We start from the raw sequence: 17,088 nt of genomic DNA on the forward strand, positions 1-17,088 counted from the left end.
CTCCTCTGAGAACGGGCAGCAGCGCGGGATTGCTCGGACTAACGGTGATGTGGACCGGGGAAGAATGTGCCGCCGTCCACTCCCGACTCCAGCCTCCTCTCTTCCGCATCCCCCGAGTCTCGCCGGACACAGTGAGGGGATGGTGAACTCGGGAACAGTGTCAGGTGTCACCACCATGAAGTGTCTCGTTGCTGCCGGTTGAATCGGCCAAACTCTTGATTGGCGGGGTTTTTCTCGCTTAGAGGCAAAATCACGAGCTGGTAGATTTCTGACCATTGTTACAGCTGGCATACAACTTTCGAGTTAAATGTCGGTAAAGTTTTTTTATTCTTCCGTTAAGTCAAAAAATGATTGTAGTTGAAATAATTTTCTTTGCAGACAATTTATTTTAAGATTAATAGAAAATATATTCTATTTCACAGCGTATGAACGAGGAAATCTCGCACTGCTCCACTTCTGGACAACAGTGAGAAACTCGAGTGAACATGGGCTACACAGTCCCGACAATAGACTCCTCCCTTTATGATAACAAAATTAAAATGATTTTATAATATAGTCATACTATTTACATTCTGTATACATAAATGTAAAATTTAGCAATCTGTTTATTTTAGTAGCCTGCTATTGTGAACGAAAGCTAAAGACCTACTTTATGTTCTCTAACAAAAAGAAAAGCATGAAGATATTATAGACCTAGAATATCTATCTATCTATCTATCTATCTATCTATCTATCTATCTATCTATCTATCTATCTATCTATCTATCTATCTATCTATCTATCTGTCTGTCTGTCTGTCTGTCTGTCTGTCTGTCTGTCTGTCTGCCTGTCTGTCGGTCTATCTATCTATAATTAGTTTATTTTTGTTTCTTTTCTTAACCGCCTAACGTTAGCTGTACAGTGAAACTAAAATAGTTAGACTCACAGGCTGACAGCAGGGTCGAATAGAGTCGTAATAACATATATGCTAATTGTGCCTAAATAAAATATAAGGAAGCAAATCAGATGTACAGAAGATAAAAATATAAAAGGTCATTATTGTGATTTTGAGGTTCTTTTCCTTGAAAGGGGTGCACAGGCAGTCGTCGTGATGGATGTACGGAGGTGTAGGAACGGTCTGTCACTGTCTGTGTTTGTGAGGGAACGAAATGACCGCGACGCCCGTCGTTTGTTGTGAAGCGGCGGGTAATGTGTATTAGAAAGCCTCCGATGGCTACAAAAACTTGTTCGAGGGTAAGAGTATTTTTTTTACATTATGAAAGGTTAACACAGCAAATAACACCATCCCGTTTCACAAATGTAAACTGTTTCCAAGTTATATGTATTATTTAGAGGCGCAATGCTAACTTCAGTTAGCCAATAAGCTAACATTTACAGAAAAAAACGTACAGATAACGTTACACTGTTTATGTTCTCCATCGGCTTAACAGTGAATTAGAAATAAAAATAAATTTTACAGTGTACGTTTTTCTGTTAAGTTATAACTTTTTTTCTTTTAACTGAATATAAACAAGTATGTATTTATAATAATATAGTAAGGTGGCTCGCTGGGTTTTTAGACAACGGAATGTTGTACTATTTGTTTTGTTTATCACACTGTTAATGTTATTTATTTTATAATTTCTTGAATACACACTTTTGATGATTTGTTGCAAGACATTAGTTTGTATCCCTAGTTTTCTTCAACATTAACGTTACCTGACTTTTCAGGCTCAGAGACCGATTGAACATGGGGCGGAAACGCAAGTCTTCTTCTCCAGAACCACAGCCAAATCCTGCCAAAGCACCTAAGAGAGAATCTATTAGCAGGTCGTCTTTCTCTGTCAAACTGTCTCCTAGTTCCTGGAGAAGAAAGATCTCAACCCCCACTAAGAACAAGAGATGGACCTCAATCCAGACGCTGTCTCCAGATAAAGATGTCCATCCATCCAATTGCCATGAGCAGAACTTCAATGCAGGTAGTGTAGATTCAAGCAGTATTACCTGACTGAAGCTTAGACCAGAGCATGATATTTGGTGTGTTTGTAGGCCATGGTGAGGACGACAGTGACAGTGTCCAGTCCTCCTCTCCAATTTCATCCCCACTGCAGTCAGAGGAGGATGCAGAGCTGGGTCTGGTCATCACTGTGGGTGAGTCAGACCATTTAGCTTAGCCATTAACCACACTTCACTTAGTTATGTTAATTTCTAAATAAGATAAACATCACTGTTGAATTTAGGGGTTTTCCAAAGTCTGAGCGAAGTCTCATTGCTTGTAAACCTTTAGACGAGGACAGGTGTGAAGGGGAGGAGTGGCTAAAGAAAAGGAATGGAGTGAATGTAACGAAGAGTGGTGTGAATCAGGTGGATGGAGAGATCCCTGAAAAGAATGGAGAGATGGAGAATACTTTAGAAGAGCTTGAGGAAGAGATTGAGAGTGAGGAAGAGCTGAGGAAGCTGGATAGAGATTTAACACTCAAATCAAAAAAGCTCAAGCTCTCCTCTGTCAACGTTCGTAACATCATCCACGTGAGTCTGATTTCAATGAGATGGAAGTCTGTTAAAATTGTATGCATGTATTCTTTTGACATCAAACAAATGCTCTTGTAGTATTAAATCAATCTGTGTGCCTTCGAGAAAAATGCTACCATCAAATGTAGTTTTAAAATAAATATATAAAAAATAAATAAATATAAAAAAAAATAAAAAAAAATGTTTGACCTCAGGAGGTGGTAACCAATGAGCATGTTGTGGCCATGATGAAAGCTGCTATAAGAGACACACAAGATATGCCCATGTTTGTAAGTTCCTCTTTTATTTAACTCTTATAGTGGAAGTCTGTTTGAAAATCGGCATTTTTATATGATTTATATGTATATTCTGTTTAATTTAGGAGCCTAAAATGACACGTTCTAAGCTCAAAGAAGTTGTTGAGAAAGGGGTGGTGAGTATGTCTTTTTTTTTTCTTTTTTTTTTTTCTTTTCATGAGCAGGTTTTGAGTATTTTAAGCTATTATATGAGGGATCTGATTGTATTATTATTTTTTTCTTCTTCAGGGGATGGGCAATTGGAACATCTCTCCAATAAAGAAGTCAAGTGAGATTAAGGTATGAGGTTGTATCACCTGAGAGTGTTTGTGTTGTTTGTTATTTGATTGATGTTCACTGCTAATCGGTAAATGGGACTCTCTCCTTAGCCACCCCAGTTTGTGGACATTCCCCTGCAAGAGGAGGAGGACTCCTCTGATGAAGAGTATTGTCCTGATGAAGACGAAGAAGATGAAACAGCTGAAGAGGTGCATAACATATATAATATCATACTTAATTAAAATTTTCTTCTTAAAATGCACAACTGTTTTCACAAAAATATTGATAATAATTAGACATCTTTATTGAGGTCCAAATCAGTAATGGCTGCTGGTCCTGGAGTAATGGCTGCTGAAAATCACAGGAATAAATTACTTTTAAAAAGATATTTAATTAAAAAAGTCACAAAAGTACACTTTTTACAAGATTACCAGCTCTACAGTAAAAGCGTTTTGACTGTTTTATAAAAGAAAATTTTTGAATTTTCTCTCAGACTTTTTTGGAGAGTGATGTAGAGAGCACAGCCTCCTCGCCGCGTGTCAGCAGACGTTTGTCCTCTCATACACCTCCCCAATGTGATGATGCTAGCAACAGCCCCAGACTGGTACTTTATGCACCATTACAATCACGTTCACACTTATATTTAATTCTTTTTGCACAGTGCTCAAGGATTAAGGCACTTTTGTCTCTCTTTCGTCCTCCTCCATTCCTGTTACAGAAGCCCAAGCTCTCCAGGCACTTGAGAGTTGAAGCAGTGCCTATGGGTCCCCCTGCCCCACCTCCTCAATCCAGTGCCCCCTCACGGTCCCTTAGGGCACCAGACCCCTTTATTGAGAAACTACATGCTGTAGATAAAGAACTTGAACTCAGTCCTCTCTGCATGGAGCCTTACCAGGTACAGAATCACATTCTCAAACTCTCTCTGCCTAGTATATATGGTTTTGTCTGTAAAACCAGTCTGTCTGTCTGCCAAAGACTTTGAGTAATGGTGGTGGAGGAGAGCCAGATGGAAATCTGGTAGCTTGTCGTACTCGGTCAAAGCGTCCGCTGAGGGACATCCCTCTGGATCAGCTGGAGGCAGAGCTCTGTGCGCCGGACATCACGCCAGATATGTACGATAACGTCTCCACACCAGAGGACCGTGAATGGACACAGTGGCTGCAGGGGCTCATGACCTCTAACCTGGACAATGAAGGTCAGCTGGTGTAGTGTCTACTGCACAAGATGTTCAAAAAAATATATTCTATTTCCTTTTTAATTTCTGTCAATATTTTATATGTAGTGTCTACTGCACAAGATGTTCAAAAATATATTCTATATCCTTTTTAATTTCTGTCAATATTTTTTATTTATATATATATATATATATATATATATATATATATATATATATATATATATATATATATATATATTAGACTTGTGCCGTTATTCAGTAATTCAATATATCACGCATTGAATATGCACAATATTGTGTTCATGGGCACTTATAAATATCGCAAATTATTCTTATTTTGGAATGCATTAGAATACAATAGAATACTATTCCCATCAACTGGTCAAAATGCACAACACCGCTGTATGCTGCTTGAAAGACTCTGTGGCTCTGATGTAAACAAGCATGTAAGAGAAGCACATGAAGGAACACTTGAGGGTCGAGCTGAATGAAAGCACATTCACTCTCTGACAGCAGATGGCGCTAAACTGCAGAAAATGTCCTTACCCTGGAAACCCCTTAAATAATCCAGCTGGACTACTTTCTGAAACATATTTAAATAATTTTAAATAGCCATTCAGATTTGTGTATCTGCTATGATGTTCATCACGGTGCCAAATACTTAAGACTTAATGGGTTATTTTAATCTGGACTACAACGTGCCATAGGTATAGTTTGAACATTTTTGGATTTTTTTTATTGTTAATTCGCACTTTACATCAGGGCTTTATTTTTAACATTAGTTAATTCATTGGTTAACATAAACTGCCAATGACAAATTCTTCTGAACATTCATTAATCTTAGGTATTCCAATATTTAATAACATGTTGTTAAAATGTAAATTTGCAACTGTATTATTTAATGAGCAAACATGAACTATGACTTTTATTTTCTTTTTTTAACAAAGATTAACTACTCCTAAAAATATTTTAAACATTACCCAAAATAATAAATATTTAACAAGTATGCATTAGAAGTACAAGAAGTACATTATTGCTATTCTTTTGAACATTCTATTCATCAAAGAATTCTGAAATCCTTTTTAAACCTGTGCAACAGTTTTCAACATTGATAATAATAAGAAATGGTCCTATAGCACCAAATCAGCATATTAAGATGATTTCTGAAGGATTATGTGAAACTAAAGACTGGAGTAATGGCTTCTTGAAAATTCAGCTTTGTGATCGTAGGAATAATTAGCTCTTTAAAATGTTAAAATGGAAAACAGTTGTTTTAAATCGTAATCATATTTAACATATTATTTTTACTGTATTTTTGATCACATAAATGCAACCTTTGTGATCATAGAATATTTTTTATATTATTCCCCTAACATTTGATTGGTAGTGTATATAGTATTAATTGGGGCTGTTTTGGACCCCTCTCATTCTTGTTTACTGGCCTGGGCTGAACAAGTGAATCTCCATGTGCGATCATGTGCTTTAAACAAATCACTATCATGCCTGTTTCACTCAGACAGATGCTGTCAAAGCACTTTTCTTAAATGTTGTAATGGCTTTCTCTGAGTGTGAGACTAGTTTAGTGTGTGTGTGTCCGTGGTTAAATACCACCTCAGTTTTTTCCACTCATGTTTTTCTTCCCCTGACCTTTTCCCCAGTTTCCTCTCTGCATCACTGCTCTACGTGTGTTCTCACACATGAAGGGTACAGTTCTTCTTACAGTTCCCTCTCTGTATTTCAGAAGAGGCTGATGAAGATGATGACCCTGAATATAACTTCCTGGATGATTTAGATGAGCCAGATTTGGAGGATTATCGAAATGATCGTGCTGTTCGTATCACAAGTGAGTTTTTTTTCTACAGGTTGTAGATTGGAAAAAACACTCAGTTTGAAGTATTTGCTTTTAGTAATGATTTCATCTCTCTTTTGCAGAGAAGGAAGTCAATGAGCTCATGGAAGAGCTGTTTGAAACAGTAAGTGGACTTAACACTAACAGGAACAAACTAAGTCCAGTCACTCCTCACTCATTTTCCCTCCTGTTTTATAGTTCCATGATGAGTTGGCTGCCAATGAACAAGACGAGGAGGGTCACGAAGAAGATGAGGAACGTGACGAGGAGGCCAATGACGCACCACAATTCAATGTCCCTCAAGCCATTAGGTAACACACACACACACCCTAGGATTTTGGCCATTTCTATGGACATTCTGTCCTAATTTACACTTCCAATTTTTTTATTTATATATTTAAATATATGTTCTATTTACATTTTTATTTTAATAAATTTGATATTGCTTTTAAATTTCATATAATTTTAAACTAATAATATATGTGTGTTAAACATTTTACATTTATTGTTTATTGTGTGAAATACGACTGACAATTAATAATGTTTCTTGATATTATTAATATATTGTTAATTTGACTTATATGCTATATATATAGTGTGTGTGTGTGTGTGTGTATGTATATATATATGTATGTATGTATATGTATGTATATATATATATATATATATATATATATATATGTATTTGTGTATGTATGTATGTGTGTGTGTTTGTGTGTGTGTATGTGTGTGTATATATATATATATATATATACTTTTTTTTCTATATTTTCTTTATTTATTATATTATGTTCCTGTATTTCTTTCCTCCTGTATTAGCATTTTTTTTTCTTATTTTAAAAAAGGTATTTTATCATATAAAAGATATGAAGCAAGAAGAAATATTAATACACTCTGAAGTTGAGTCCTCCCTTTGGGACAGAGCAGCAAAGGAGTGCTGTGTCTGTTTGGGTAGGGAGGCAGAGAAATGCTCTAATGTGTCCAGTTATTTCACTATAGACCCAGGACATATAATGGACACTGCAGAGCTACATGTACACACTCACTATAGACTGAACACACACACACATATACCTTCCACCACCACTGCTGAGTACTGTACAGGTGCAGGTGTGTATGCCACTGTGAACGTGCTGAAAAGATTTCACCATATGCCTCTGCTACGTGCAGAATCCAGGCACAGAGGCTTTAAATAGAGCTCATTTACTGGAAAACATAACGGCTAAATGCATGTGTGTGCACGCGCACACACGCACACACACAAACAAACCTCTGACACAGAATGAAAGGGCATGCCTTAAACTGTATGCCCCTTTTTGATGTTATGATCATCAACAGTACCTGTCTGAACCCTTATTTAAAACTCGTCGTCACTTTAGGCTTGTCACCTCTGAGTTCTTTGAGTATGGATGTAAGCAACATTGTTACGGAAATAGCATAGTATCAATCAGCACACAACTGTCATGAGATGGACATGTCACACAATTTTGCAGCTTATTATTTACAGTGAGAAGTGGCCATTACAGCTAGTAGTGTTTGTGTGGTCCATGTGCGTCACTGTGTTCTGGGCACAGACAGAGATCTGGTTGATGTTTTTTTTTATTAATGTTAACGAGGTACATTGACGTCTGTGGTGTCTTTTTCACACTGAGAGGGAGTGTGTGCACACCGTCCCTGCAATGCTTATTCACTAGGCTACAGAGAGTGTAAGAGACTTGGCCTGTTTAATTTGCTAGACATATTTGATGATTAACGAAACAATGATTTGATTTTTAATTAATGTCAGCTTACATGTAAAGGAAGACATTTGAATCAATGAGTCATAATTATGTTGCCTGTTGATAATTCTGCTATCATGCAATTATATATATGCAGCTGTCAAATTACTCTCATTTAGGCTTGGCTCCATTTTTCTATGGAATGCCCACTTTTCATTATTACTCTTGGGAAAAAATCAACTCCCACTTCATTCCTCTCTTGGAAATGCTTCACAAATTAAATAAAAATTCATAGTGATTTATTTGTAATTTTTATATATTTGTTATTGATACTTTAATTCTGGTACTACCAAGGTAGGCTGAATGGACATCTCTATTTAAGAATGCCATTTAAAATAATAGAAATTTCATGTTTCATCAGAATGCCAGTTCAACAGATTTTCTTTGCAGTAATTACGTATCAATGCTGCTTCTGCACATATAAAAACATCCCATTCACTGTGTTTCTATTCGCATCAGGTTTGAGGAGCCGCTGGCTCACATGTTGACCGCATGCAGGCGGACAGTCAGAGGGCAGCTGGACGCTTTGCAGCAGCGACGGGAGAACCAGGTTCGGACCGCCCAGCATGCATGTGGGTCTGGCATTATTCTTGTTCAGTCCAGCTGTCCTCTGGTAGTCACGTCTCCTCAGAGAACACAACTGCAGCAGCAAATTCAGCAAGTAAGAGTTTTAAACACCAATGTGCACAATGAACATACTTAATTTACTTAAGGAAGGATCTAGTCTTTTGCCCAAAGAATGTTGCTTTTTGTCTGATAGGTGTGATTCATGATTTTATTTAATAGTCATTAATTTGTCATTTAGTATTTTATTTTTATTTTTTTTTCTCTGCAGCATGTCCAGTTACTGACACAGGTCAATATGCTGTGCAACCCAGTGGAGGCACTACAGAGTGAAGCTCAAACCACCAAACAATTCCTGGTAAGAAAATTATGGATTAAACACACCAGTGTCTTGTTTTTAGAAGTAAAATGTAAGGAACAAGAAAAGAATACGGCACATGATTTAAAAGTGACCAGCGGAAAGAAAATGTGTTGCTTGACCGATTCTTTTTATTTTTATTATTATTATTTTATTTTTGTCATCTTTACTAAAAGTAATCATGGCCTCCTAATAATCCCAAACCACTTGATTGGCTCTATGACTCTCTCTCCTCTCCACCTGTAGCTGGTGTGTGGCTGCCGTCGCATCATCCAAGTGGATGCTTTTTCTCAAAAGTTGTTTTAATTTGACCTTGTTTCCTGTCCTTTTTCAACAGGGGGAGTTGCTGTCATTTGCAGAGCGGGCAGAGGAGGAGAGGTCAGCGGTTAATCCAGGTTTTAGAAGCATGTTCAGGGTGTGTAACTTGCAGTCCTCCCTCAACTTGTTGGAGGAGTTAAAGCAGTGTCCCTCTCCTCTGTATCTTCTTCCCAAACCCATTCGCCCAAACTCAGGTTAAGCATCTCCTATTTCATATGACCCAATTAATCAAATCAATAAAGTCAGATGTGTATATATGATGGCAGTATGTTTTCTTTGTTTTTGTAGCTCATTCGTACCCATTGCTCCCTGCTGGTCTTGCGTGGTTGTTCGCCACACGCTCTGTGTTTCTGTACCCAGAGCTTCTGCCACACTGTAGGCTGAATCCCCATTGCGGCAAAATATGTTACACCAAAGGAGAAGACTGGTACGATTGGCTATGACTCAATTACAGGAGTACATTTTTTATATTTTAATATAGTATATAAATAATTGCACACCAATAATACTTGAATTGGTCAGTGAAGGAAGAAATGTTGATATGGGCTTTTTGCTGAGTCTTGATTCAAAAAGCTTTGTTGAGTTTGGACAACTGACACCACCTAGCAAAGATTTACCTTCTCCCAGTTTACCCTCTGCCTCGCTCTCGTCCCCTGCTCTCACCTCTCCAGTCTCTTAGTCTTGGGGTTAAAGCACTTCGCTCAGACAGAGTTCCCATATCACCTGATGAGCCGCTATCTGATTCGGCCCAAGCGTCAGGAGCAGCTGCGTGTGCGTGTGAAGGACATGGTGGCCCCCAAAGCCCCGCACAACATCATCAAGGTGATCTTCATATACACTATAATATGAATTGAGCCCTGAGCCCTTGGTGGGTGGACCTTTGCTCCATGGTTTATTTATTATCGGTGTTTAATTATGGTTTAATAATCTATGATTTCAACACCTTCTGAAGCTACAATTTAAAATAATAATTCTTAATCGTGATGAATGGAGGTTAAAAGTTATGACTGTGTAATGTTGTTTTTCTTAGTTTTACTGGCAGAATCGTGTGGTTACTCCCTTGCCAGTGATGTGCAGACCTGTGGTGCCCGGAAAGGAGTGCCCTCCTGTGGAGAGAGAGCAGGAAGTCATGCCCAACTGGCTGAAGGTATTATAACTTCCTAGACCCCTAGGTGGACCTTCAAAGACGATAACTGAAGGCTGACATGTACCGCTGGTTCTTCTGTTGTAATAAAAATAAACTGAACAATTGTAAAATAATTTTACAAATCTTTTTTAGCATTAACATTGTTAAAATAACAAAATGTAAATTATTAAGACGTCTTGGGCCCATCAGAATGTCGTTAAGAATCACTGCACTAGACTCTTTTACTAAAACCATTATAAAACATTTTTATCTGTCTGATTTTAAGTATCCCTGATGTTTTAAAATTTCTTTACAGAAAAGCTTGCCATACATCCATAGGGCAGTTTTTCAGGGCAGTTTAAAGGTGACCTCCAACCCCAAATCTCCTACCCTTGTCTTCCCGAAAGGAACACGCTACCCACAGTTCCTTCCTAAAGGCGTCACTCTGCGTCTGCACCCTTCACAGAGACCAATTCGGCCTTCACAGCCCAAATCTCGGCCTCTACGTGGTTTCGCCCGTCCTACTCTCGCACCACTGGCTAAAGCGCCTCCATGTCCTACAAGTTCAGGAAATGTATTGAGCAATGTCTCCACACCACTCCCAGCACATGGTGTGATTTTATTAACCCAAGCGCCTAGCACTCCTATAAATGGGGTGTTTCCATTGGTGCAGCCCCCTTTAACCCCTGCCCATGGGACTGTCCCACTAAGCACCTCTTGTCCTGTTAACTTCCAGTATTTTTCTACAGAATTGGGGGTTGGTAATCCAGCACACCCTCCTGACAACTTTCCTCCTACTGCAGTCGAGAGACCCCCAAGTGACATCCCTCTACTTAGTACTGGGACTGTCAAGATGTGTGGCATGCAGCAGATGTCCAGTAAACTCCATAAACGGACCATGCCTAGAAAACTCGCTCCTTTGAGACCAGCTTCCCAGCTGCCCCAGCTCTTGCCCCTGTCCCCTGGGAATATAGGAAACATAAGCAACCCTGCTGTCATTATAGATCAGCCAATATCCTTGAATGTCACCCAGAATTTTCCATCAGATAACGTCATTGTTATCAAAGCCCATGAAAATGCCACCACACACAGAGTGGTCACATCTCCCTCTCAGGATGTTGTCATACACTTAGTTCCAGGGACAAATGACTTGGAAAATTCCTCAAATCCCTACATTGGAAAGACGACACAGAGATCCAAATGTGACTCTATGCAAACCATGAAGGATGTCACTCCCATGCAGCATAGTATGGAAAATGGTCAAAGGAATGTCTTCTCTCCTCTTACAGCAGCAGACTGTTCTCAGTTTGTGCTGGTTCAAACTGTTTCATCTGCAGGTGTTCCTCAGTTTGTTCTTCTTCCCAAAGACTCCATCGTTTTGAACCAACCTGCTTCACTGCCTGCTAAAGGCGCACCAGGAAGTGTATCCCAGCAAACCAACTGTCCTGACATTCATTCTAGCTCCAAAATCATAAATGTCAAAGGCAGGACTGAGGTGCCTTTAAACACCCAAACGCCAGCCACATCATTGCCAAATAGAGGAGAAGAGGTTGAGGAAATGGTTGGAGATAGATGGGAAGAGGAAATGGCAGGTGCTTTGTTTGGTAGTCCTCTCCTGGCACTCTCGGAGTCCTCTTGCAGCCCTGACTCCAGTTTGACCAGCACGGACAGTGGTGCTGAAGCTTCTGCGAGGGTGGAGATGGATACTGTAGAGTGTCTTCCTATCCAATCCGCCTCTGGCAGACAGGAAACACCAGGAGTGCACAAACGCAGCACTGGAGATGGAAAGGAGCAACAGTCTAGCGGGGGAAAGAAACAAAACAGTGGGAACGAGGAGGGATGGGGTGAGGAGAGGGAAAGTGGGGGAAACGGAGAACGTGATGAAGATGAAGCCGAGAAGAACTGTGATGGAGAAGGTGACAGGAAAACAGATGGGGATGGAAGTGGCGACAAAGGAAGGGAAGGGAATGATGGAGAAAGGGATGAAGAAGAGGAGGATTTTGATCTCACACAGGATGAAGATGAAGAGGAAGTGATGTCATCGGCATCAGAGGAATCCGTCTTGTCTGTTCCAGAGCTTCAGGTTTGTCTAGATAAATTTAAATTACTAAAAGCAGTCATTTTAAATGCTACAAGTGAATTTAGGCATCACGACATTAGAATGTGCAGGATGAAAATACAAATTCATTTTGAGACTGCGAGATTGCATTTAAAAATGTCATTACATTTTTTGTTTGTGTGTGTTTTCAAAGATTAGGTGAGTGTTGAATGACTACAAAGATTAAAGATATATATAAAAAAATATTAAATGAATATGCACAAGTACATATAACAGATAACAATAAATTGATCTATAATCGATTTGGTACTGATATATCATGCATTCTTAAATAAGTATTATGCTTAAAAGCTCGAGTCTGTAATCCATATCTTTCTAGAGTTTTATTCATTTGTTTCCTCTGTGTTCCCTTGGTAGGAGACAATGGAGAAGTTGACCTGGTTGGCATCAGAGAGCAGCTTGTGCAGAGAGAGGGACTCGGAGGACGACAATTCACCCACATCCCTAACATCCCCCACCTCCCCAAACTCCCAAATCTCCCCTGCATCCCAGAATTCCCAGGAGGATGAGGATGATGGTGTGATGAAGGGTGATGAGATGGAAGCAGGGGAGGGAGAAGGTGGAAAGCTTTCTGAGGGAGAAGCATTGCCTGGCGACGACCCTCCACAGATCAGCGGGAGAGGAGGGGGCCGTGGAAGAGGTCAGCCCAACTTTTAACACCATATTGTTTTCAGGGATGCCAGTTGAATTGAACTCTGGTTGGTTCATTTTTCAGTATGAATTGTTCAGTTCATTCAGTTTATTTACTCGTGCAGGCCGTGGTCGCCAACCCACACGTAGTCAGAAGCGAGGTCGACATCAAGAACGAGGAAGTAAAGATGCCTCAAAGCTGCTTCTGTTATACGATGACCACATCTTAGACAACGATCCAATGAGAGAGAGCAAAGACATGGCTTTTGCCCAGGCTTATCTCAGCCGGGTCAGACCTCTTGGATATTTGACTCACTTGAATCACTTTTATATCAATTAGAGAAACACTGATTGTTCTCTTATATTCCTTCCATTTCGTTTGCTGTTGTAGGTGCGTGAGGCCTTGCAAGACATTCCTGGCAAGGTGGAGGAGTTTTTAAGGCTGCTTTATGAGTTTGACCAGGTGGGGGAGAGTCGCAGTGTTGTAGAGTTGTTCTCCCAGCTGAAGCTTCTGCTCAAAGACTGGCCTGAGCTCCTCAAAGACTTTGCTGCTTTTCTTTTGCCTGAGCAAGCTCTGGAGTGTGGACTGGTAAATACAATCATTTTATAGACCGAATAGTGAATTGTGAAATAAGTGATTTAAGTAACGTAATCGCTACTTAATCGTTCTCCCATCCACAGTTTGAAGAGCAGCAAGCCTTTGAGAGGAGTCGTCGATTCCTGCGTCAGTTGGAGATCAGTTTTGGGGAGAATCCGTCTCATTACCAGAAGATAGTGAGAGCGCTGCAGAGTGGAAGTCCTCTCAGTCCTGCTGGGATTGAAGAGGTATAAAGGAATATATAGAGATATGCTACCATTCAGAATTACACTTATTTATTTAGAAAGATTGCAAGGATGCATTAATTCAATAAAAAACACTAAAGATTACAAAAGATTTCTGTTTCTGATAAATGCCGTACTTTTTGAATGTACTGTTCATCACAGATTCCAGACAAAAAAGTATAATTTCCACATAAATAAATGCAGCCTTGTTGAGCATAAGAGTAACATTAAAAATTATATCAACCCCAAACATTAAATTATAATGTCCATGAAATCGCATTACTTGATACTATTCACGCATTTGTTTGTAGTTTCACAGCAAGGACCCAATAAAACTAAAATCTAATAATAAAAAAAGTTTTTTTTTTGGACTTTATTGTTTTTGTTTTCTTAAATCCCACTATTTCTGCTTTTGTGACTCAGTTCAAAGCACAGATGGCCAGCCTTCTTAAGGGCCACACGCACCTACAGGGAGAATTTGGGATGTTTTTTGACGAGATGCGTCCAACCCCGGCACGTCCTGGCCAGTTTGAGGAGGCAGTTTGGCCGGAGGACGTGGGCACTGGGACAGATGGAGAGGCAGGGATGAACGTGGGCTCTAGAGATGGTGTATGGGGAGGATTTGAGGGAGTAACTCTGCCTGATCTAGAGGAGGATGAAGAGTCCCACAAGATTCGACAGATCAGCAGCAGGAGGAGGAAAGAAATGCACACCCATGGCAACTTCAAGGTATCTTCATTCGGCTCATACCAGTGAATTCACAGTTGTTTTCCCCATCCTTGTTTAGATGTTAATCTCATTCTTTTCTTCAGGACTGTGATTGGCCTGAGAATGATTGCTCATGTCCTTGTCATGACTCCAGCCATGATGCCAAACATCGCAGGCATAAGAGAAAGGGATGCTTGCGTTGTCATAGCAACAAGGTGCTCGCTGTGTTTATTTTGTCACTTGGGCATGTCACTTTTGTCTTGTAAATGCAAATGTTTTGATGGAGGCCATGTGTCCTTATATGTTATTATCATCATCAGGCCACTAATGCCTCTAAAGTACTGAAGAGTCACGATTCTGCGTTTCCATCTGCCGATGCACAGTCTGAAGAAAAGGAGGAAAGAGGACAAGGGGAGGATGGAGAGGCAGAGAAAGAGGTTAAAGATGAGAATGGCAGTGGAGCATACAATCCAAATCATGGTAAAGCCTAATTTCTTTAATTTTTGTTACTTTTAGTTAGAATTGCATTGTTTACAATTGGCATCTACAATTAGACACAGTTCGGAGTGAGCATTTTTTTAAGGACATTTAATCCTTTTATTCAGCGGAGATGTGTTAAAGGAATGGTTAACCCAAAAAGGACAATTCTGTCATTTATCATTCACCCTCATGTTGTTCTAAACCCTTAAGACTGTCGTTCATCTTTGGAGCACAAATTAAGATATTTATGATAAAATCCGAGAGCTCTCTGACCCTCCCATAGACAGCAAGGAAACTACCACGATCTAGGTCCAGAAACGTAGCAAGGACATCTGCAAAATAGTCATATTAGCTCTTTCTGTTCATTAAAGAATCCTGACAAAATGTAGCAAGGTTTCCGCAGAAATAAGCAGCACAACGGTTTTCAATATTGATAATAATAAGAAATGTCTCTAGAGCACCAAATCGGTTAGAACAGACTGAAGTAATAGCTGCTGAAAACTCAGCATTACCATTACAGAAATTAAATTAATAAAAAACTGTAACTGTTATTTAAAATTGTAATATTTCATTTTTCATTATTCATTCATTTGTTTTGGCTGTAAAAAAAATTAAAATATAAAAAAAATTCCTGTTGTCGCCCAAAACTTTTCAATGGTAGTTTACATTATTGAGCAAATACTTTTGATTTGCTAATATTTAAATTAATATATTTATATTAGTATATTGTTTTATGTATTACATGTAATATAATATATATTTTTTTAAATGTAGGTATCCGTATCAATGTAGATATTCAGTATCATATCTAGTGTACTGACGGTTTACTGGAAACGACAGAGATTTTTTTAATTCTTTACCTGATCTGCAGATGGTGATGAGAGAGAGAGACCCCCTGCCCCCATCCCACAAGAGCAGGAAATACAGAACAAAGATGATGACAACCAGAAAAACAAAGAGGAGAGGCATCATAAGACCACACAGAAGCTCAGTAGGGATGAAGAAGATTCACCTGAATCCGGAGAGAGAGATGCCACTCAGCAGAGCGCACTGAGCCCAGCATTAGACACACCTGTGTGTGCCAAAAACATCTCCCTCACTCCCACTGGAGAGAGGGTCATTCTCTGGACCAGGTGAGCAGAGCCACAGATTGTGATGGGTTTCTGAGCATCATCTGATGGTGCTTGTGTTTTACATGGTGCTTGTTTTATCATCTGGTTCATAGGGAGGCCGATCGAGTGATCCTTACAGCCTGTCAACAGCAAGGAGCCAATCAGAGCACTTTTCAGGCTGTGTCAGAGCAGCTCGGTAACAAAACCCCAAGTGAGGTACCACAAATATAAAGTTACATGTCTTTTTTTCTTTATTGCTTTTCCTTCCTTTGCCTTTTTTAACAACAATGTCTCTGCAGGTTTCAAGGAGGTTTCGGGACTTGATGCGTCTGTTCCATATATCAGCGTGTCAAGCCAGCTCAGAGGACGAGGCTGCTGAGCAGCAGTCTGCCACCGATGAGGAAAAGGACTGAGGCCTGCAGACTTTTCTCCATCCATATGAACTGTTGACTGTGCTTTAAAACACAAATGCAGTTCTTCTAGTTGGAGAACCTGCCAAAGACATATTTTAAGTGTGGTGACAAAGGGTCGTAAGGTCTCTCTGTAACATATGAAGTATAAATCCACTAAATATGAAGGTGTTCTCAAACAAATGCTAAACACACAAGTCCAACATACACGGTTATACCCGAAGATTTGTAGAACAAAAATGGCTCCAGTTCTGACTGGGCCTGATTATTGAATTACCATTGGTTGGCAAGTTTTACAGCCCTTTATTGAGCACAAAGTGAAATATTTGATTAGTCAAACAATGCTGGGGGGAAAAAAACTCTAACCAGCAGATTCACACTGACGTTGTTTCTAACAGATTGATTGTAAATTCTGTGAAAATATAGGGGGGCATGTACAGTATTTTTATATCAGGGTGATTTTGATTTTATTTTGCTTCAGATGTTAGTTTTGTGAATGTTGCACAAGTTGTTGGTAATCTGAAGAGAGAACTAATAAAATGATTATTTATACTGAGTTTTGTGCAAGTCTT

The 17,088-nt window shown here is 39.4% G+C and overlaps 1 protein-coding gene across 1 annotated transcript; it reads left to right on the top strand.

Annotated features, from left to right (window-relative positions):
• Positions 1-1,065: 1,065 nt before the first annotated feature.
• On the top strand, positions 1,066-17,072 carry LOC127974711 (GON-4-like protein). Its single transcript, XM_052578176.1, has 31 exons — positions 1,066-1,233; positions 1,711-1,958; positions 2,029-2,130; positions 2,267-2,508; positions 2,706-2,780; positions 2,873-2,923; positions 3,036-3,086; positions 3,176-3,274; positions 3,559-3,669; positions 3,784-3,960; positions 4,041-4,260; positions 5,984-6,085; positions 6,175-6,215; positions 6,290-6,402; positions 8,329-8,530; positions 8,705-8,791; positions 9,129-9,303; positions 9,398-9,536; positions 9,781-9,931; positions 10,140-10,256; positions 10,552-12,318; positions 12,712-12,994; positions 13,110-13,273; positions 13,376-13,573; positions 13,666-13,809; positions 14,230-14,535; positions 14,619-14,729; positions 14,835-14,994; positions 15,866-16,127; positions 16,220-16,322; positions 16,406-17,072. Exons 2-31 carry the CDS (start codon positions 1,730-1,732, stop codon positions 16,517-16,519), a joined length of 6,096 nt encoding a protein of 2,031 aa, XP_052434136.1. The 5' UTR covers positions 1,066-1,233; positions 1,711-1,729; the 3' UTR covers positions 16,520-17,072.
• The last annotated feature ends 16 nt before the right edge of the window (positions 17,073-17,088 follow it).

This window comes from Carassius gibelio, chromosome B16, assembly GCF_023724105.1.
Source record: "Carassius gibelio isolate Cgi1373 ecotype wild population from Czech Republic chromosome B16, carGib1.2-hapl.c, whole genome shotgun sequence".
NCBI lineage: Eukaryota > Metazoa > Chordata > Actinopteri > Cypriniformes > Cyprinidae > Carassius > Carassius gibelio.

Coding starts and splice junctions, on each gene's coding strand:
- LOC127974711 (XM_052578176.1), top strand. CDS start 1,730: ATGGGGCGGAAACGCAAGTCTTCTTCTCCAGAACCACAGCCAAATCCT. Junction 3,670..3,783: donor CTAGCAACAGCCCCAGACTG/GTACTTTATGCA, acceptor TTCCTGTTACAG/AAGCCCAAGCTCTCCAGGCA. Junction 3,961..4,040: donor TCTGCATGGAGCCTTACCAG/GTACAGAATCAC, acceptor TGTCTGCCAAAG/ACTTTGAGTAATGGTGGTGG.